Genomic DNA, 23,062 nt, shown 5'->3' with positions numbered 1-23,062 from the left:
CAGTCTAGAACAGAAATGGATAGTCTGGAGTAATAGGGAGGAAATCATAAAAAGATCTTTTTCATTTGTACAATGTTCTTACGTTGTGTTTGGGGTGATGTTTTAGCTTCTTTTTCATTTTGATTTATTATCCTATGTGGATGTGTATCTCTCTCTCTCTCTCTCTCTCTCTCTCTCTCTCTCTCTCTCTCTCTCTCTCTCTCTCGTGTGTGTGTGTGTGTGTGTGTGTGTGTGTGTGTTTGGTATAGAAGGTATAAGATGGGATAGATGTGTTGGTGCTATTTTTAACATGGCAAGCCAAGGAGTTGGTTATCTCCTTCCACCTTGGGTAGGATCTCTCTTTTGTTGCTGCCACTTTGATGCTTCCAGCTAGCTGAGCTAAGAGCTCTCAGCCAGTTCACCCATCTACAGTTCTCTTCTCACAGTAGTATTTCTGGGATTACAGGTGCATGCCACTGCATCTAGCTTTTTAATAAGGGTTCCGTGGATTGAACTCAGGTCGCATGGTTTGCACAGCAGTTTTATCCACTGAGCTATCTTGCTGGACCCTTCATATTGATTTTTAAATATTGTATTAAATTTTATTAATCTTTTGCAACTGTTCTGACTATATATCTTGGAATCTCACTCTAGGGTGGAATTTTAATGCCATGTAAAAATTTAAATGTTTAATCGGCCTCCTATTCTGCCATTTATTCCCATACACTTGGCAGAGAAAAAAACATCAACCTGCAGACTACTCCATGTAAACTTACACAGTTAGAATGGTCTGAAAAAGATTTTATTGTGACTTCCTTAGAGCACTGATACCCTTTCCCCAGAAGGACTCACAGACAAAGAAACCAAGGCAGATAATTGTGGTCACTCTTGACATTTTCTACATGGAACTGAAGAACAGAAAAGGATGTTTCCTTTGTGTTCAATTTTACTACCTACGGTTACTGTTATTTCATCCATTAAACCCCAAAGTGCTTGTTACTAATCAATATTTGATGAAGCAAAAATGTTTATAAGAGTGGATGTGGCTCTGTGACAAACAGGTAGAGAAGCAGAGACCATCTGTGGAAGAAGAAATGAGAGCAATGAGGAAAGGAATCTTCATACTGTTCAATCCTAGGTATTTGAAATTGTCAGTCATGATCAATTAGCGCTGAGGAGAGATTCTCCTGGAGAACACATCCAAAGGTACAGTATCTAACCAACGCAGAAGAGTGGACCAAGTCCAGGACCTGTGTAGAGTAAGCAACGTACTGTTAAGGGTTTGAAATAAATATACACATGCATATTCATGTACAGAAATCTACAGGTGTATTTGAAAGGTTGATTTCTTAGTAATGAATACTCAAGCTTTAGTAACTATTTTTGAAGACTAACTCTGACAGCTGTTGAATGGGTATTGCTGAAGAAGCCATCATATAATGAATACATTCTAGTAGAAAACGAGTAGTATGTAATGACAAAAATCTGTATTTATATTTTGTAACAAAAACTTCTGGAAGATGCTGAGCAAATGGCCTAGGACGGTATTAGGGAGAAGAGGTGTCACTGAGGAGAAGGTGGGTTAAACTAAAGCTGAATAAGCTGAGGCGAGGTAGAAAGAGCAAGGTGGTTTCAAGATGGAAAAAAGTTGTGCCTGGAAAGAGCGGAGACCACTGAATGATCACAATGTTGTGCAACCCAGGCACACAGGGAAGACTTTAGATTATTTAAAGACAATTATAATAATAAGGAATTTGGGAAATTCATCACAGAATTCATAATTCTTCTATCAAAGAGAAATCAATATTATAAGAGTGAATAACATTTATCTTATTCAAATCTAAAAGCAAAAGACTAGAAGTTATTTTTAATCCTGTTTTAGTTACAGAAACACTTTTTTCTGTGATTACCTATTCCTTATGATGTTGACATTCTTGACAAGTTTGTTAGTCAACAGCACATGCATTTTAGGGATTATCTATTTTCTTCTTAGCTTTTGGGTCTTAAGATTTCTTTGTGGTACCTATTTACATTAACACTATGATATCTGTATGTTGTCACATTTTTCTCTTAATTTTCTGTCTAGAAAATAATTTGTGATATTTGTAATTTTTTGAATTCATATTTATTCATATTTTCCTCCATGAATTCTCCAACTTCTATTTTAATAGCATTAGAAGAGTTTCATTGGTGGGTTTTCCATTTATATGAATAGCCTCATTTTTATTATAAAATAAGACAGCTTCTATTAGACTAAGATTAGAAACAGAACGTTTTAAAAAGTTGATTACAAACTCTTACAGTACTCAACTCTCCATGTTTACTGTTTCTGTGTAAATCTTAAGACAAACGTGTGAGCCAGGCAGTGGTGGCACATGCCTTTAATCCCAGCACTTGGGAGACAGAGGCAGGTGGATCTCTATGAGTTCAAGGCCAGCCTGGTATACAGAGTGAGTTCCAGGATGACTCCAAAGCTACAAAGAGAAATTCTCTCTCAAAAATAAATAAATAAATAAATAAATAATAAATAAATAAATAAATAAATAAATAAATAAATAAAATACATGATAGGTAGGAATAGATACATAGATGATCAGTGCTGGATATAAGAAACAGATAATTGATACTTAGAAATTATTCTAATTTCATTCATGGAAAAACTGGATAAATAAGTCCTTCATCTCTGTACTAGTGCAGGTGATCTGAGTTTTCCATTTTAATATTTTGTAAATTCCTGAAATTTCTATGCAATAATTTTTACACACAGAAAAATATAACTAAAGCAAAGCTAAGATATATGGGAAAACATGTTTGGTTCTTAATGAGTGCAAAAAAGCATTTCCAGTGCTTTTACGAGTAACTCCAAGCTCTGATGTCAGATCGTTTCTCAGGTCTGACCACCCATCTTACTTTCTGTATTGGCCTTTGATTCTGCTACCTTGGCTCTCATTTATTTTGTGATTACACTTTGAACCTGATTTCATTAGAGCTTTATGGGTGGTAGGTCTTCAAGATTATGCTCACAGTTTATTCTCCCAATTTTGCCTATAAAAGAGGCTGTGAGTGCTTCAAGTCTTGACCTTCTTTAAAATTAAATTTGAAATTGTTACTTATTTCTAAACTTTCCTGTGCTAAATTTTACATGGTTTTTAGGATCTTTTAAATAGTCATAAAAGTTTCTATTATGAAATACATATAACAAAATTTCTTATTTTAACCATTTAAGAGTGTAACTCTAGGGCACTGAATAAATTTACAATCCTTTGGAAACACTGATTCTTTCTAAGTTGTTATGGACATTCTGAGTTACTTATAAACTTGCCTTAATCATAGTAACAACATTCTATCACTGCTTTAAAGCAAATTATTTTACAATGAAATTCAATATTTTTCACTTTCTGAGTTTTTTAATATTAGCTTTTTCCAGTGAAACTAATATTGTTTTGTAACAACTTGTACAAGAATTTTATGCCTTAATGTCTGCTCAAGATTATTTCACATTTCAAGTAAACTCTGCATAAAAATTTTACTTCTGTTCTAAGTTATTATTAAAACCTGTATGGTAACTATAATTATAAAAAGTTAACCCAGAGCCTTCTAGAAAACAGACATTTTTTTAAATGTATATGATTGTTAATATGCAAGAATATGATAGAAAATTAGTTTTTAAAAAGTCTTTCTGGAATAGCAATAGGATAATATTTATGCTAGAAGGAAAAGAAAATAAAATAATTACAAAAATTTCTCACATGGGTGCTGCTTCACTTACTTTGAAATATATTTGGAGCAGGAAGGATAGCTTAGCAACATGAGTTCAATCCCAAGGGCCCACATGGTAGAAGGAAAGAACCAATTTCTACAAGTTGTCCTTTGACCTCTACATACACACCACCCCTTTTTCCTTTGCTGCTCTTAATATTCTTCCTTTATTCTATATGTTTAGTGGTTTGATTATTATGTGGCAAGGGGACTTCTATTTGGTGTTCTATAAGCTTCTTGTATCTTCGTAGGTATTTCCTTCTTTACGTTGGGAAAGTTTTCTTCCATGATTTTGTTAAATATATTTTCTATACCTTTGAGTTGGTATTTTTTTCATTCTCCTATCCCTATTATTCTTAGGTTTGGCCTTTTTATGGTGTCCCAGATTTCCTGGACATTTTGTGCTATGACTTTTTTGACTTTGGTATTTTCTTTGACTGACAAATCTATTTCCTCCACACCAAAGATTCTGTCTTACATCTCTTGTATTCTGTGATTATGCTTGCATCTGTGTTTCCTGTTCATTTACTCAGATTTCCTATTTCCAGCATTCCCTCTGTTTATGTCTTCTTCATTGTTTCTATTTAATTTTCAGGTTTTGAACTGTTTCCCTCACTTGTTTAATTGCTTTTACTAGGTTTTCTTGACTTTCTTTAAGGAGTTTACTGATTTCTTCCAATTTTTGTTTGTCTTTTCCTCAATTTCTTTAAGGAGTTTTTCATTTCCTCTTTAAAGTCCTCTATCATCTTCATAAAATTATTTTTAAGGTTGTTTTCTTCTCCTTCTTCTACATTGTGATGTTCAAGTCTTGCTGTTGTAGAACCATTAGGTTCTGGTGGTGTCATGCTACTCTTTATGTTGTTGTATGTATTTTGCACTGGCACCTACCCATCTCTTCCTCCAATTGGTGCAAGAGGTGTCTGTGTCTGAGGGAGCTGCTCTTGGTCCAATCTGTGCTTGCTGTGTCTGTTTCTCAGAGGACCACTCTGGGTCCAATCAGAGCTGGTGGATTCTGTGTCTCAGAAAGCAGCTGAGGTCACAGGGGGGTGGGTGGATTTGGGGTAGGGAGTGGGTCTTGTAGATTACAATGTCCGATGGATGGTGTTGGTGGGGAAGCCTGTACACAGGAGTCTTCCCTGCTGGCCTGCAACTGGGGCAGTGATGGGTGGGGGTTGCAGGGCACAGGTTGTGCCTCAGGGCCTAGTCCTAGAGGTAGGACTCTTTCGATGGTAGAAGAGTCACTCATATCTTGGTTGAATCAGAACTGGAAGATTCTGTGTCTCAGGGAGCTGCTGAGATCACAGAGGGATGGATTGGTTTGAGGTAGGGAATGGGTCTTGTAGATTGCAGGGTCCAATAGGGGGTGCTGGGGGGACCCTGCCCTCAGGAGTCTTCTTTGCTGATCTGCAACTGGGGCAGTTAAGGGTGGGAGTGGGGGGGCACAGGTTGTGCCTCAGAACCTAGGTCCTAGAGGCAGGACTCTCTGGGTGGGAAAAGAAACACTCACTTGTAGCAGGAATCTTAAAAGTTCTCATTAATAAAATCAAACCTGAGCCAGGTATTGGGGTGAACTGGAAGATCAGAGAACCAGAACAAGCCACAGCTACCTCACCTCGCCGGATCCTCAGCTGGTCTTGTTTCCTCAGACTGGAGGCCTCTGAGTCCTCATCCAGAATGGTTCTCAGCTGAACTGCTACTAGAAGCCTGAAAGCTTAACCAGCCAAATGCTTAACCAGGTCAAATGCTTCTAGTTCCTGGTCTTCACGCCTTATATACCTTTCTGCTTTCTATCATCACTCCCTGGAATTAAAGACTGGCTTTCTGGGTTTAAAGGCGTGAGTCACCATGCCTGGCTGTTTCCAATGTGGCCATGAACTCACAGAGATCGAGGGATTTCTGTGTCTGGAATGCTAGGATTAAAGGCATGAGTGCCACCATTTTCTAGCCTCTGTATCTAGTGGCTGTCTGTTCTCTGACCCCAGATAAGTTTATTTTGGGAAACACAATACCAACACATTTCCCCTTTTTTGTCTAAAATTAGAAAAAGCTTATAACTAATACATGAAAAAATTATATCCAGTAAGTATATACAATATACAGTCAAGATTACATTAACGATGTCTAGTCCATTAACATTTGACAGATTCAGAAAAAACATTCCATTATATATATTAACAATGTCCAGTCCAGTTACATTTGACAAATTCAGACAAAAAATTTTCATTATTTATCCTATTTAAAACAAGTAGTTCCTTTTTAAAAGTAGATTCAAAAATTGACCTTTTATCTTACTATATTCATATTTTCATAAAAGTTTCAATAATCTACCTTTTGTCATTTTTATCTTTCCCTCTTTTTTTAATGTAGATTCAGTGATCTACCCATTTATCCTATTTTTTTTATCTTTTTTCTCAGAATAGACTCAATGATCTATCTCATTTCTTTTTTCTTTAAACAAAAACTCTGAATCTAATCCCCTTGTTCAGCTTTTTTTCTGACCATTAACAATTAACAACTTGTAACCAACCATCATAAACAATGACAATATCCAAAACTCAAAAGACCAAAAACCTCCCATCCCACCTCTTGGGAATGTGGGCATCCTTTTCTTAAAATTACTTTCTGCTTTCTAGGGGCGAAGACATCTTTAGGGAATCCTGAAAAGAAAATTTTGAGTTAATGTCAAGTCCTGTATCATTTGTCCAGTCTCTGCATAATAGGAAAGTTCAGGGCTTGTCACAAGTCCTTGTTCGAGTAGTCTGTCAGGCTGGATCATCTCAGCTAGTCGTCTTGAAAATGTCCTGACCAGTTTGTAGTCAAAAGTCAATCTTTCCGTGGTGTGAATCAGCTTAATGGCTTTGCCATAGTCCATGTGGTCATCGTTGTAGGATCCTGTCATCTTTTTAAAGGTTTCAAAGTCACTGTTAGGCGTGGTCATGGTTCCCTGCAGTATGTCTCTTGGAACCACGAATGTTCTTCCCTAGAAGAGACTATCTTCACAGCAATTTCTTCACACCATTTGTCTTGCCAAACTTTTCCAAACTGACCTTTGTTGATGCTTTCTTGTAACACGATGGTCCTGGCAATTGTTCTCTGAACAAGCAGCGGTAAAATCTTTGTCCCAGGTAGCAGCATCACCGCAGTCACCAACACGATGAGAAGTAGCCAGCAACTCGGAGCAGCAGCCGCTGCCTCCATGGTCCCACTGCCACTATTTGTGGCCAGATTCCGGGCAGAAACTTCTCCTTAGCAAGCCTCCTAGGCCAAAATCGGGATCCTTCTGCCTCTGCCTCCTTCAGCAAATCCAATCGGCATGCGCCACCACAACCGGCCGAGTGTAGCTCAGGTCTGAGCAGGGGCCCACAAGGCCACAGGCAAACAGCTTTTTCATGAATTCGTACCACGAATGTTGGGCGCCAGATGTAGCAGGAATCTTAAAAGTTCTTATTAATAAAATCAAACCTGGAGCCAGGTATTGGGGTGAACTGGAAGATCAGAGAAGCAGAACAAGCCACAGCTACCTCACTCACTTCTTGGTTCAGTCAGAGCTGGTGAATTCTGCTGTTCCCATTAACTCTTGATATCATCTATTTATTTGCCTTTCTCCTAGACACTTGTGAAAATCCTTCTCTTCAGAACAGTTATGCAAATTTGTAATATCATGAACTACTGTGACTCTTTCAGACTAGTCACAAGGTGCGATGGAAAGCCAGCATCCAGTTCTTAAGAATCCTGAATTCGTGTTTACACTTGAAATATCAAAGACATTAGGAGCTGAATAAAATACACCATATATTTGTAACAACACCCCTTCTGGCTCACCCAGAGGAGAGTCATCAGGGAAAGTCTTCCCTATGTAATAGCTATTCTATCAGTAGCTCTGAGAAAGTGAAACAAGAGGCAGACAGCAATATGATTGGTATGAGGAAAGCAGGTAGCATATATGCTCCTGGGGTCATGCCCAGAATTGTGCAGCAAACTATTCATCAGCCTTGCCAAAATGGGTTAAATTCTCCTGGGCCATTGCCTCCACAACAACCTTTTTGTATTATTTTCAGGCCTTGTCCCCTGAAGAAGTCATATGGCTCCTAGCACCCAGTGGCCTCCTTTGAGACTTAAGGAAGGAAGTGGGTCGAGACCAAGGTCATCTTTATTAGACTGATCATTCTTTGAGTGCATTCTTTGAGAGTCAAATCTCTGTGCAATCCACACTTCCTTTAAAAGCCTCCTCAATCAAACTGCAGAGGCAATCACGCATTACTCCTCCAGTCAAGGAAATGGTCATTTTTATTGAGTCTCTTGCTCAAACTGTTCTAACAATTTAATAGGCTTTTGATGGCACTTTCTTATTCATATGTTAAGGTACTGTCTCCTAATTTACAGTAGACCCTCCCTTATATCACACAGAGAGCTATTTCCTGTCTCATTTTCATATTTAAATGATGAAACGCAATGTTAGTTTTTGTATTTTAAATCTTGTTATTTTATGTATTTATATATAAATATAAATGACACTCATTTCATAACTCAGCTTATTAAATGCAAAATAGTCTCAGAGGGATAAGTAAAATCCATGAAACAGAAACTTCAATTTGCATATTAATGAATTGGGAGAAGATAGTTAGTCTGCACAAATTCTGTAGACTAGCTAAATCTTACAGAAGCCACGGAATGAACACGATAATGACATTTCTCATTTTACCACCACACATTCCTGAGGCACTCTGTAGTTTTTATTTAAGGAGAGAAGATGAAAATCACTTCTATACCAAGTAGCCACTACTTGCAACAATTCTGCAGCTGCCAACCTACAACAGGTACAGCAGAAGCAGTCTTGGAAATTGGCAGAGATGCTGAGTGCAACAGAAGGCATTTTCCTTTTTGTTGCCACTACCGTGTCTGTGCTGGGAGTTTTAAGGAATGCATTTATTATGCTTGTGAACTGCATAGACTAGGTCAGGAACAAGAAGCTCTCTAAGATTGGCTTCATTCTCACTGGTTTGGTGATTTCCAAGATATTTCTTTATCATATGGATAATAACTTTAGATGAACATGCAAAGGTTTACTTTCAGAATATTCTTATGTCTAGCAATCTAAGTGAATGCATCAGTTACATATGGGTAATTATTAACCACCTGAGCATCTGATTTGTCACTAGCCTCAACATCTTCTATTTGTTGAAGATAGCAAATTTTTCCCACTACATATTTCTCTGGTTAAAGAGGAGAGCCGATAAAGTTTTTGTCTTTCTAATGAGGTGCTTAATTATAATATTGTTACCTATTTTCCGCTAGCTGGGAAGGTGATTAAAGATGTTAAAATGCATCATAGCATTCCATCCTGGCTGATACACCTGGAGAGAAGTGAGTTACTTATAGACTATGTTTTTGCCAATATGGAAGTCATTTTCCTCTTTGTGATGGCCCTAACTGCATGTTTCTTGTTAATCATTTCCCTTTGGAGACACAACGGGCAGATGCAATCACATGTCTCGGGATTCAGAGACCTCAACACAGAAGCTCACATGAAAGCCATGAAAGTTTTGATTTCTTTTATCATCCTCTTTACCTTATATTTTATGGGTATTTTCATAGAAACATTACACCTGTTTCTCACAGAAAACAAACTTCTATTTATTTTTGGCTTCACAATGTCATCCATGTGTTCCCACTGTCATTCATTTATTCTAATTCTAACAAACAGCTAACTGAAGCAAGCCTCAGTGAGGGTACTGAAGAGATTAAGGTGCTGTGAGACTTAACGGAGAAATGGATGGTCTGGCACAGTCCTGCAAGGGAATCCCTGAAGCCCTTTTCCTTCCTAACTATGCCCTCACACTGCCTTTTAATTGAATTGTTAAACATCTTTGAAACCTTTCACAACTGTTGTGACTTTTGTAGTGAGAACAAACATCTGAGACAAGACTTACCCAGTGTGATCCATTTGACTTCTTGAAGCTTTGACACCCATTCTCCAGGAAGAACCAAAGGGGGTGAGGGTGGGCAGGCAGAAATGTATGATGAACCTTGACATTTAGAACATGGAACTGAGGAGCCAAAGGGCTGCTTTTGTGTGTTTGTAGTTTTAGTTCTTACATAGTTACTTTTACTTTTCCAGTTTAAATATTGAAGTTCTAGTTATAGTAGATGTCTGGTGCAGTAGGAACGGCCATTAGAGTAGACAGGAAAATAGCTGAGGAAACAAGGTTGTCTGAAAAGAAGAGACCAGAACACTGGTGAAATTGGTCTTCATGTGTGTCAAAAACAGTGATTTCAGATGAAGTCAAGTGGTGAAGCAAAGAGACCTGAGGAAAAGATTCTGCTAGAGCAGATCCAAAGGCCACAGTCTGCTACTGACCAAAGAACAAAAGTATGAACCAGGAGTAGAATCTATGCTGTATAGCATTCTTCCTTAGGGTTTCATGCGTGTGCGCGCACACGCGCGCGCACACACACACACACACACACACACACACACACTCATGTATGTAGACTTATACTCACAGACATATATATCTATTGTTTTTAAAGAGAATTTTATGTCCAACCTAATAATCTAGGTGAATATATTGTTTTGACGACTTTCAAAAGTACATTGGTTTTATGCTTATGTTCAGACCTATATGTTTCTATATTTAAAAGATTAATTCAGTTGCTATGGGAGATTTCTGAAGCAATATTCTTCTATTTTAAATATCTTACTTGGAATGTATATATAAAAGGAAAACAACAAAAACAAATTTTAAAAATACCTGGTTTTTGAAAGAGAGAGAGAAATAACCCAGTTGGGTGGGTAGAGAGGTGGTGAGAATTGGGGAGGAGTTGGAGGAGGGGAAGAATATGACCAAAATATATTATATGAAAGAATAATAAAAATTACAAAAAATCTAATGCTACCAACCAGTTTCAAAAAAATTCATCAGATCATATCATTTGAAATCACACTTGTAGGCAGCTACTCTTTCTACCAATTACATTAGAATTTATTGATTTCCCATGTTGTAAAAAACTCCTGTGAAATGATAACTTCTGAGTGGTGTATAATAAGTCCCTGTGAAAGTGAATCATGAAGTTCCTATTTCTATTATGTTATTTATATTTAGCTGGGCTTCAATTTTCCACTGTGTCATATAGACATAAAACAAGCCTTATGAAGGGTGAAAATTATTATATCTTCATCCAATATTTTTGAAGACTAACACTGCTAGATGTTGAAAACACAAAACTGAACTAAATATCAGTACAATGATAATATAGCAAACAATAAACAAGGAGCAGTAACTTGTTAATAGTGCAGTGAGAAACAAATCTAAAGGGTTCTGAGCAAATGGCTTGACTGGGTCCTGGGAGTGTGAAGGTGTCACTGAAGATGAGCTAATTTGGATTGAATCCCCAAAAGGCATAAGAAAAAGACAGAAGAAAGAGCAAGGAGCATGCCTGGTGGTACACAGCGGAAAGATGAAACAAGAAAAATCCAGGATTTGGGTGACATGGTAATGCATCAATCCTTATATACTCAGACTTTTTAAAATTAAGATATTTATATTTATTAGTCAATTGGTAATGTCATAAGTTTATAATGCTTCAGAATTTCAAAATTGTGTGCATATTTTACCAGTTTTCTTTTTTTTCAAGAGTCTTCAGTTACTCAGTATCCAGATAGCTGATCCTATTTTAGCTCGTAAGTCTTTACTGTTCCCAAGTGACAGTGAAAAAAAAAAAAAATGAAATACTGCAGTGCCTTGGCAAAATGTTCTTATAAAGAATATACATACAATGTCGTTACATAAGCATACCTCATCTGACTTAACTAAAATGTTCTTATTCTCCATTCCTACCACACTGATCCTCTCCAATAAGAATTTATATATTTCCTTGCAAGTTGACAAGCTGTGGGGACCTGCCTCACCGGGAACTTAGGTCACCTGTGAAGAGGTGGCCCGGAACCAAGGAAAGGCAAGTGCATGCAGCTTACCTGTTCCCCAGCCTCCCTCTTACCTGGAGACAATCAGATGCAGCAGGGAGTCAAGTCAAGCAAAAACTCGTTTATTGATGGGCAGTAAGCCTCTTTTATACCAGAAAACCTCAGAACCCTAGGAGGGGATGAAGGAACCAACCAATCATTTTAAAGATCACCCTATTTACAAGTTGTTTATGCCCTGACATCATCTTTTGTTTTTAGCATAAACAACTTGAGCTAACTTCCTTTCTCACTATTTGTCTTTAATCTCCATACAAACAACCCAAGCTAACCTCCTTTTAGCCATCCTTTGTATCTATTCTCTGTACAAACAGCATAAACTAACTTCCTCTGGTACCTTTTTGTATCCACTCTCTGCACAAACAGCTTAAAGCTTAAGCTCTATTTATCTAAATTTCTTTTGGCACCCTCTTTGCAGCCCATGTATACCCCACAACAAGCCTAGCTTGAAGAGTGACTTTTGCCTTGAAAAGTCTATTTTCTTTATGAATTAGTACAAGTTAGTTGAATATCTTACATTTTTATTGAACTTGAGCCAATAAAGACCACACAAATTAAATCTGCTAATCCATGAACTACTTCCAATAATCCAATATCATCTTTGTTTTCCTTTTCCACTGGCTTGGAATCTTTATTGTAAACATCTTACTCCTCTTTCATTAAGAGAGTTTCTAACTAATTCTGGTTGGAATGGCTATCATCATCAGGAAAGTAAATGAATATGAGTGCTGATGAAGATACAGAGGAAAGAAAACATTTCTAAAACTCTAGAGGGTGATGCAAACTCATCAGTTCTTAAAATATCTGAATGTGTGGTTTCAGTGCTTACCCTGTTCAGCACATTTTTAATGTACTGAGCAGAATCAAATAAGTGGTGCTAAGAGTAATTTGTGAATGCATCCTTAAACAGAAAAACAAATTGGATTTTTAAAAACCTAGATATTTAATTCAAAGATCAAAGAGTAAAAGATCAAAAGCAATTTAAAATTCCTTTGCATTGGGAAGCAACCAATCATGATAAGAGCAGGAACAAAACAAGAAGGAAACAGCAATAATTAGGGCAACAAAAGGTAAGTAATAGCAAGAGCTGGCTCTTTGAACTTTCCCATCTAATAAGCTGCAGCTTCCAGAGAGCAAAAAAGAAAACAGACAGTTCTGGAAATGAAAAGTCACATAATTGCAGGTGTGACTAGTACCTAACAAATCCTGTGAGATTTTTAAGTATGCATTTCACTGATGAACTGAGCAAAATATGAAGTAACCAAGTTGACTCAAGTAGAACAGAAAATCCAGGTCCTGGGAGAGAACACATCACATCAGTGCTCTTATGCAAAGGTGCTAAGGAGCTGGCTCTCTCCAGAGACAGCCTCATTGCTTAAAGTGTGAGTCTAAAGGTTCTGTGCTTGGTCACAAAAGATAACTCATAATGTGTTCCCGGCTCAGTTTTCCAGCCTCATTTTCTCTCAAGCCATTTCATGTACTTTATATCTCTGTCATTACAAACTTTCTCAGTTGCTCAGTATGAGTTAGAACCAGCCTCGCTCTGCAATACTGAGTAGTTTATATCACACAGATACACATATACACACACACAAGAAAAAGAGGCCATGAATCAGAAAGAGAGTAAAACGGAGTATATGTAAAGGTTTGGTGGGAGGAAGGGCATGAAAAATGATGTGATTGTGTTATAATCTCCAAACATACAAAAACTAAAAAAAAATCATTTGAATTTTAAAATAGATATTTTTGTAACTTTTTTGTTATTTTGAATTGTGTATTTACATATTTAACAGGATCCTTTGCTTTTAATTGTCAATCATCTGTGTTCTAGTAATATGTTCAATCAAAATGTGACTCTAAATGTTACTTTTGTTTTGTAACACTTTATTTAAATTGTTACTTTGTTTTCTCCCCACCTTTTTTTGTTGTCCTTTTATGGAACTACTTTCACATGAATGTTACTTTTAACTCAAGTCTACTTTTAATTTCATTCATGGTATTTGACTCCATCTTTTTGGACTACTTTATGGGGAAATCTCTCTGCATCACATATATTGTCAATTTAACCTTTGTCTAAATGTCTTTATCTATGAAGACTGTATATAATTTTTTTCTTTAACTTTGAGAGTAACATTTGTCATTTTAATAATTTTATCTTCTTAGTGATAACCAAAGAATGCTAAAGTTTATTGTTTCATGTATGCTTATTACAATAATTTTTCATTTTATACATTATTTCATGAATATAGTAATTATGCCAATTAAATTTGATTTTTTTCCTTGAAAAAAATTAAAATAAAATAAAATAAAATGCTAGAGGGAACAAAATTAGTCCAGTTTCCATAGACGTCAGTATGGTAGTTCCTCAAAATGTAGCTGTAGATATTGCTGAAGTCACCACAAGATTTGTTGACAGGGCCTAGAGAAGTCAAATTGGGACTGATCTGGAAGCTTTATCCCTGTTGGCTTAGCTTTCATAGTGCCAGATGACGCTATGAAGCCTACTGTATGGGAATTGTTATCAATCGTTTTGTTCAACTTTGTACTCTGCATGCTACACTATAGAACTGCAAGGACGGGTGTATCCACCAGTATATCAGTGGCAAACATGTTATGGGAATCACCCACTCCTTTCTGTTTTGACCTCATCCACATCATGAAATTCATATCTAATACCTCAAATCAAATCAAAAGCCCAGGGATACACTGTGACACCCCTTCAGAGAGAGATGGGTAGAGATATAGATGGAAATTTAAAACTGAACAATCTACCTGCATAATATCATACTAATGGTTTATCTCCTAATGTATATAGGCCACTTACTACACATTATGCCTTGTGCTAATCCCTTCTGATAGACTCTATCTCAGTGTTATTGCTTTTGCTTTTCCTATTTAACAATCATGGAAATTGTGGCACAGAATGAGCCAATAATCTTGCTAAGGAGTGTATGTCATGTGTCTATATATTCTCATATGCTAGGTGTGAATGCAAGTAATTGGCTAATGATTGGCCCATTACAGATGTACATGCATATGTATATCCCTCTGCATATTTCTTCATATCCCATTCATGTAGGTGTGATCTTAGTTAGGTGTACAAATATATGTGCATGTGTAGGATGCATGTAGGTATGTACTGTTTTGAACATTTCATATGTGCCCCCCCTTCCCTCTTTCTGGTGGTCACATTCCTTTCCCTCTGCTGCCCCTACTCTTGTGTCTTTATGCCACTACAACACCTGGGATCCACAAATGAGAGAAAACATGCAATATTTTTCTTTCTCAGTCTGAGTTATTTCACTTAATGATATTATGTATTTCCATTTTGCATCCATCTCTTTTGCAAATGCCATAACTGCATTTTTTATTGTGGCTCAATCAAACTCCATTGTATATATACATCATATTTGGTTTATCTATTTATCTACTGATAGATGCATAGGCTGATTTCATAGCTTGATGTTTGTGACTAGTGGTGCAATAAACAAGGATGTTCAAAACAGTACAAGTATGATACTTGAATGAAATTGTCTTTGTGAAACCATTACTATACCAAATTAATATGTGCCAATAAAAACTTGTAAAACATTTTTAAGTTGTTAAATTCATCCTATCTGCAATTAAACTTAGATTTCAATTTTAAAGTAACATTTCAAAAGTTACTTCCATATGCTATTTTAATAGTGTAAATTGTGGTTCTTTTTTCACTTTCTTGTTTATTTTTTTCTGAATGGTTGTGGAGTTTTCAGGGGTTTGTGGGATTTATTTTTATTTGTGAACTCTCACTGTATTACCCAGACTGGTCTGGGTCCTCTAGGCTTCAAATTATTCCCATGCATCAGTCTCCCAAGGAGTTAGAGGCATAGGCAGGTGCCACTGTGCCCAAGCTAATGATGAGTTGCTATGGAAAGAGATGAAATGCAATGCTGATTTTGTCAGTTTGGATCCTGTCCATGTATGTCTGATATCCTCATCCCATCATTCACTTTATCAAATGCAAAACAATGTCTGAGGGACAAGCAAAATCCATGAAACAGAAACTTTAATTTGCTTATTTGCACACTACAAGCAGACATTAGTCTGCACACATTCTGTAGACAGACTGTCTTAGAGAACAGGAGGGAACTTCATAAAGACATTTCTGATTCCACTACAAGGCATTCTTGAGCCACTCCGAAGTCTTTAAAGAAGAAAAACATCACTTGTCTGTCAAACTGCCATTATAAGCAACATTCTGCAGCAGGTAAAAGGAAAAAATCTAAAATAGTTGGAACAGGAGCATCCCTGGGGGTCTATAGAGATGCTGACTGTAGTGGAAGGCATCCTCCTCTGTTTTGCAACAAGTGAGTCAGTGCTGGGAGTTCTAGGGAATGGGTTTATCCTGCGGGAGACCTGCATTGACTTTGTCAGGCAGAAGAAGTGCTACAAGATTGGCTTTATTCTCGCTGGCTTGGCTATCTCAAGAATCTGTGTCATAGGTGTAATCATCTCTGATGGATATTTAAAATTACTTTCTCCACATATGGTTGCCTCTGATGCCCACTTTACAGGTGTTTCTTATCTGTGGATAATTGTCAATCACATGAGTACATGGTTTGCCACCAGCCTCAACCTCTTCTATCTGCTGAAGATAGCAAATTTTTCTCACTACATGTTTCTCTGCTTGAAGAGAAGAATCAATACAATGTTTAGCCTTCTTCTGGGATGCTTGTTTATATCATGGTCAATTTCTTTTCCACAAATAATGAAGATGTTTAATGATAAATTGCAACACAGAAATACATCCTGGAAGTCACACATCTTTAAAAGTGAGTACATTATAAACCATATTTTTCTCAACCTTGGAATCTTTTTCTTCTTTATGATGGCAATCGTCATATGCTTCCTGTTAATTATTTCACTTTGGAGACACAACAGGCAAATGAAGTTGAATGTCACGGGACTCAATAACCTTAACACAGGAGTTCATGTGAAAGCCATCAAAGTTTTAATTTCTTTCATTATCCTGTTTCTCTTGCATTTCATAGGTATTTTCATAGAAACATTGAGCTTTTTCAGATCACAAAATAAATTGATGCTTATTTTGGGTTTGACAATTGCATGCATGTATCCTTGCTGTCACTCATTTATCCTAATTCTAGCAAACAGTCAGATGAAACAAGCTTCTTTGAGGGCATTGAAGCAATTAAAATGCTATGAGAAAGGCAAGGATGTCAGATCAACAGGGCAGACTTGCAGAGAAATGAATGGTCACAGAGAATAGCCTGGTGTGGAGCTCTCTGAAGAGAGTTTCCCACCATGTTCTAGCATTGATTTAAAAAGAAAAATTGTTATTGGACATTATGGAAATCTTTTTTTTTTTTTTGTCTTGGGACTGGTGTGATGGCTCAGTATTTAAGAGCTCATACAGACCTCTTTTTGTTGTTGTTTTGTTTGTTTGTTTGTTTTGGTTTTGGAGTTTTGAGACAGAATTTGTCTGTGTAGCTCTGGCTGTCCTGGAACTCGCACTGTAGACCAGACTGGCCTGGACCTCAGAGATCTGCCTGCCTCTGTCTCCCCAGTACTGGGATTAAAAGCATATGCCACCACACCTGGCCCCTCAATTGTTTTTTAACATATCTCAAAAAACCCTCATTCTTTGGTGGACTTTTAATTCCACCTGCATATTTAGTGACTTAATCAATCTCCTGACTCTGCCCCTTCTTCCTACACATTTCCCAAAGGGAAAGCATTGGACAGGAAATTATTCCATATAAAGTTCTTCAGCATGAGGTTAAATACCTGAAACAAGGCTTTGCATTAGGATCGTCTGACTTCCACGGAGCACGGACACCCTTTCTCCAGGAAGACCCAGGAAAAAGCAAAGCTGGACAGTCATGTGCAATCTGGACATTTAGAATGTGAAACTAGGGAAAGCACTGGGTGTTTTTTGTGTGTGAGCACAAATTTACTTCTTACAAAGTTACTTTTATTTTCACTGTTTAAATGCCCCAAATCCTTTCTACTGGCAGAAAATTTGATGTAGCCTCAAAATCTTAATGGCAAATAGATGAAACTCTATGAAAAACAGCCAGGGAAAGAATTTATTTGAAGGAGAGGAGAGCGGAGCACCAGAGAGGGAGTGTATACTCTTCAGAGGCCATGATTTCAGATAATGAAGTGAATGGATGAATTGAAGTTGAGGAAAGATTCTGCTGGAGCAGATGTTAAGAACTTATTGTTGTCTTTGACCAAGAGACACAGGACTGAACTCGGGTAGAATTTGCTTATAGTATGAAATTTTCCACCTTATGGTTACACACATGCACACACACACACACATGCAAACACACACATTCATGCACTCACAGCTACATTTCAAATGCAGATTTTTAAGTGAATTTTTATGTCCAAACCAGCAACACATCAGTGTCTTATTTAGTTCATTTACAAATGTGTGTGGACCTTACACTTACAGAATGGTGGCTGAACACTTCTAGATATAAAGTCTTAATTTGTTTTCTGTCTGAAGTTTTGATACCAATATTTTTATGTTTTGTCTAATACGTTGGAATGGACAAATATTATACTATGCTTTTTAATTTTTTATGCGTATAGGTGATTTGCTTGCATGGATGTCTGAGTACCACATGTGTCTCAGGTACCCACAGAGGCCAGAAGAGGCTGCTGGATGTCCAGGCACTGAACTAAGTTATAAATGGTTGTGAGCCACCATGTGGGTGCTGGAACTGAACCCAGGTCTCTGTAAGAGCAGCAAGTCCTCTAAAACACAGAACTATCTGTTCAGCAGTAGAGCAACTTTTTAAATCTTGAAGTTCATTGCACATTTTTAACTAATTTACCAGATCAGTTAAAAATGTATAATACTCTCTGGACAGCTGTGTTCTGAAAATTAATTATATTAGTATATAATTGATTCATTTTCCTGTTTTAAAAAGTATTTATAAACATTTTCACTTATATTATGTTGCTTGTATTTAGTTTGACTTGTGTTCCACTGTTTCAAATCAATATGAAATGACTATTATAAGGCATGAATACTATACACAATATGTATATATATATATATATATATGTATATGATTTTTTATTAGAAAAGTCTCACTCTTTAGCCTAGGTTTAGCATCAAACTCACAGTGAACCTCCTACTGCAGTCTCTCAACTTGAGGTATCACTCCAACCAAAAAAAAAAAAAAGAAAACTTTCTTTAAACAGTAATTTCATAGATAATGAAATTATAGTGTTGAGTGAGGCTACAGTGCAATGAATAATAAATTCTAGCAAGAAAAAATAATGAGCAGTAACTAAAATATTTGTACTTATATTTCTAGGCTAAAAAAAAAATCTAATTGGTGCTTCACAAATGAATGGCTAGGTCCTTGGGGGAGAGAATGTTTCTCTGAATTTAAGATGGTTTTGACTCAAGCTGAGTAAGGCTGAGGAGTAGAGTGGAAAACAGGAGGTATTCTGGGTGGGGAAAGAGCTTGTACACAGAAGGTGCTGAAGACATTGCAGGAAATGAATGTGCAGGGCAACCAAGTGCATACCAACCAGAGTTTGAATTATTTTAAGAGAAATTCTCATTGGAAGGAATTCAGTAAATTTTTTATAGAACTGATAACTCTGTCTCCAGAAAGAGTGAAGAAATATTTTAAATGGGAATAAATACCCATCATCTTCCAGTCTTACTATTTCTGTGCTGTCTTGGTTACAAAAGCACTCTTTAAAAATAAATGCATATTCAATACTGAGTTTGGGGTTTTAGCAACCAGCACAAACATTTTTGTGATCATTTATCTGCATTCTTATCTTTCTTGATCTTAGGACTGTCATAATGCTTTCCTTTATTATTTTATGGTTTAATGGTCTGCCATAGATGTGCTGTTGTTCTTGTTTCTCTTAATTTGCTATCTAGAAAATATTTTATGATGTTTAGTGAAATCAGTTTGTAATTTATATGAATTCAAAATTAGGTTATTTTGTGTTTCCTTTTCTTGCTATTTTTGTCAATATTAGTTTAGTTTTAATTGTGCCTGTTCCTTTTATGACAATGTTCCATTTTTATATAAAATAATAATTTCATTGAGCATGAGACTATAAAATGAAAAGGTATGAAATAGATTATTGATTATGATTATCTATACTTTCAATCATTAATTAACTGTACTATATTTTCAGACAGATAAATACATCAGTAAGTATATATAGAGAGAAAGAATGAGAGGGAGGAGTATTTTTGTTAAATTTATAAGTAACTTTATCTGTAAATAATGAAGTACATGATGTTTTGCTTTCTTGTTTAATCCTTTATAAATTGCTAAATTTTCTATGTACTGTTCGTGTCCATAGAAAACAGATAAATAAAAGTTATGAAATATGAAAAAAAGTGTGCTTGAGGTTCTTTATTACACTGGGGGAAGAGTCTTCACTGTGTCTTCGCGGATGCTGATCACTGTCTTTCCAGGCCTGATCAGTTGCTTTGCTGTTCTTGCTGACATGGTTCTGGTGGTCTAGTCTTGATGTAGTTTCTTCCTTCTTGAGACAGGGTATTATGTGGCCTCAAACTTGTTGTGTAGCTGAGGATGGTTTTGAACTTCCAAGCCTTGTGCTTCTGCTTCTTGAACACTAAGATTATAAGGAACGCACCACCAAGCCTAATTTTATTCGGCACTGGGGATCATTTGTGCATGCTAGGCAAGCATCCCACTACCTAAACTAAATACCTACCTGTCCTGTATTTTGTGGTTCTATTTTGAAACCACTTCTATTAGAAATTTGTCTGTGGGAGTCTGAAGTTCAAGTTTTCAGTGTGTTCTGCCAACAAGGATTTGATTTCACATATTAACAATATCTAAAGACATGACCCATCTTGGAATTTTTTCAACAAGGTCTCACTGTATAGTCCAGGCTAGAGTCAAACTCTAGAAATCTTATTGGCTTAGCCTTCCGGGTATTGGGTTTACAAGCATTTCCCATGACACTCAAGTTAGACATCATTAAAACTAAATTTTCCAGCTTGTAAAATTTGATGCAATGCAGTCACAAATTTTAGTCCCATGCACACATATACAAGACTGTTATTAAAACCTCCCAGAATGATAAATCTTTACAATCCCACTGAATGCCATGGTTCAGAGGTAAGTATCTCTACTTGAACCCTTCTCTGAATGCATATTCTTTTCTCATTTGTTCATTGCAATACTGCCTTCCAGGAGCTCTTGTTGATAGCATCCAGTCTTACTTTTAATTTTGGAGGGGCACAGCCAGACACCTCATCTTATATATTTGAATGTTCCTTTCAAAATGAACACTTGCTTAAAGGAGATTAACATTTTCCCCAGCAATCAACTCTTTCAGCATTCTCAAATTGATACTGTCCTTAACTTTCCTTTCAGTATTTTTTTAAATGCATTCAAATCTGTTTGTCCTAACAGAAGGTCTGCATTTATTAACAGTTCATCTTCTTCCAAGAGCTTAATGTTGTCAGAGTCAAATTCATATAAACCAGATAAATCATATTAATGATATAATTTTTATGGAACCTTACAAGACACATGTCATTTTTCCTCTCAAAGGAAATCTAGTTTATCTGTTTAGTGTTGTTACATGTGCTTTTCAAGTCAGGTTGAGTAATCTTTTTCAAATTCTATTTCTGAAAGGTTTACTACTAGATTTTCTCTGAAATTTTATTGCTTCAGTTCTTTTCTGGGGGGTTGTGACCTCTATTAATTTAAGTTTTTCATAATATGTGAAGGAGGGGTCCATTCTGTTCTTTTCCATGTGAGTATCTAGTTATTCCAGAAATTATTTTAAGAATATTCTTTGTACCCTAATGACACTCACATACAGTGTGCTTACACCTGATTGTGTTTCACTGTGAGCTCCAGCAATCTATACCCATGAGTCAGGCCAGTACAAAGAGGATACTTTCTTTTCTCTAAATGTCCATTTATTCATTTAAAACTGAAGATATGGTTGGAGGTGACACATGACCATAACCCCCAGAATGCATAATTTCAAATCTAGCCTGAGATACATAGGAAGGTCCTGTCTCAAATACACACATACTCACAGATTGATGATGATGGTGATGATGTTGATGATGATAATTCAAATAATAGCTACAGTAAAGGCAGATTTTGAAGATGAGTTGAGACGGTGAATAGGAAGTGTTTAGCATATTGTACACTCACTAAATGTCACTTTTAATTTTAGAATCATCTATCTATTTGCTTGGGCTCTCCTGCCCCCTTGTTAGAACACAAGCCCCAGGGATCAAAAAGGCATTATGAGTCTATGAACCAGCATCTTACCTCAGAGACCAGAAGAGAGCATCCTGAAACACTTAAGAAATATCTATCAAATGAATAAAAGAATGGATGTTATCAAACAGAAACATGCAAATGAAAGGACTGGTCAAAATCCATCAGCACAATCTTCATGCATGAAAACCATAGAACTTAATGTATAAATCACAACAGCAGCTCTGTAGGGTTTTTGTGAAACCTCTCAATTTTGTAGCACAAATCTTAAAAGGTCTTATTAATAAAAACAAACCTCGTGCTAGTTATTGGGGTGAATGCTGGAAGATCAGAGAAGCAGAACAAGCCACAGAACTTATATTTTACTCAAATCAATTTCATACTCAGTGGTTACCTTCATTTGTTCCTCCTCTATTTTTTATACATTTTAACTGTGATTGTAAGCAGTGTAAATTTCTGATACTATTTTGCCTTTCGTTTCTGCAAGATTTCTGGAGTTTGGACTCTTCCCAATTTCTGAAGTTCTTTCACTATATATAACCGAGGTCTAAAACCCCTGGATTCAAGAGATCTCAGCTTCCCAAGAAGCTGGAATTGCATGTATGTGGCACCAAGCCTAGTTGACAGCGATGGTTTCATAATGAAGAGGAGGCAGGGTGGTGCTGGTTTCTGTTGTCTGACCAAGGTGTCTGACACTCACTCCACATTTGATTGTTAAATGCAAATAGTTGCAGAGGAACAAGTAAATTCCATGAAACAGAAACTTTCATTTGCTTATTAACAACCTGAAAGCAGACATTAGTCTGCACACATTCCATGGACAAGCTAAGTCTTTGAGAACAACAGAAAGGAGCACCACAAAGATAACTCTGATTCCATCGCATGACAACAGGCTTGAAGAACTTGTCTCTATGTAGACAGACAATGTGACCTAACTCCTCCATCAAACAGCTTATAGATAGATGATAGATAGATAGATAGATGATAGATAGATAGATAGATAGATAGATAGATAGATAGATAGATAGATAATCTTCAATAGATGCAACAAAAGCAACTTTAGGGATCTTCTGCAGAG

The 23,062-nt window shown here is 36.6% G+C and overlaps 1 protein-coding gene and 1 pseudogene across 1 annotated transcript; both read left to right on the top strand.

Moving 5' to 3' along the window:
- Positions 1-8,588: 8,588 nt before the first annotated feature.
- Positions 8,589-9,500, top strand: LOC128099790 (taste receptor type 2 member 104-like; annotated as a pseudogene).
- Positions 9,501-16,022: 6,522 nt separating this feature from the next.
- Positions 16,023-16,985, top strand: LOC128099788 (taste receptor type 2 member 106-like). The gene has a single exon (XM_052721605.1). It carries the CDS (start codon positions 16,023-16,025, stop codon positions 16,983-16,985), a length of 963 nt encoding a protein of 320 aa, XP_052577565.1.
- Positions 16,986-23,062: the final 6,077 nt, after the last annotated feature.

Source organism: Peromyscus californicus, unplaced genomic scaffold, assembly GCF_007827085.1.
Source record: "Peromyscus californicus insignis strain IS unplaced genomic scaffold, ASM782708v3 Scaffold_6__1_contigs__length_162567912, whole genome shotgun sequence".
Classification (NCBI taxonomy): domain Eukaryota; kingdom Metazoa; phylum Chordata; class Mammalia; order Rodentia; family Cricetidae; genus Peromyscus; species Peromyscus californicus.
Note: the sequence above shows the minus strand (reverse complement) of the source record. Positions and strands in the feature narration are given on the sequence as shown.

Coding starts and splice junctions, on each gene's coding strand:
- LOC128099788 (XM_052721605.1), top strand. CDS start 16,023: ATGCTGACTGTAGTGGAAGGCATCCTCCTCTGTTTTGCAACAAGTGAG.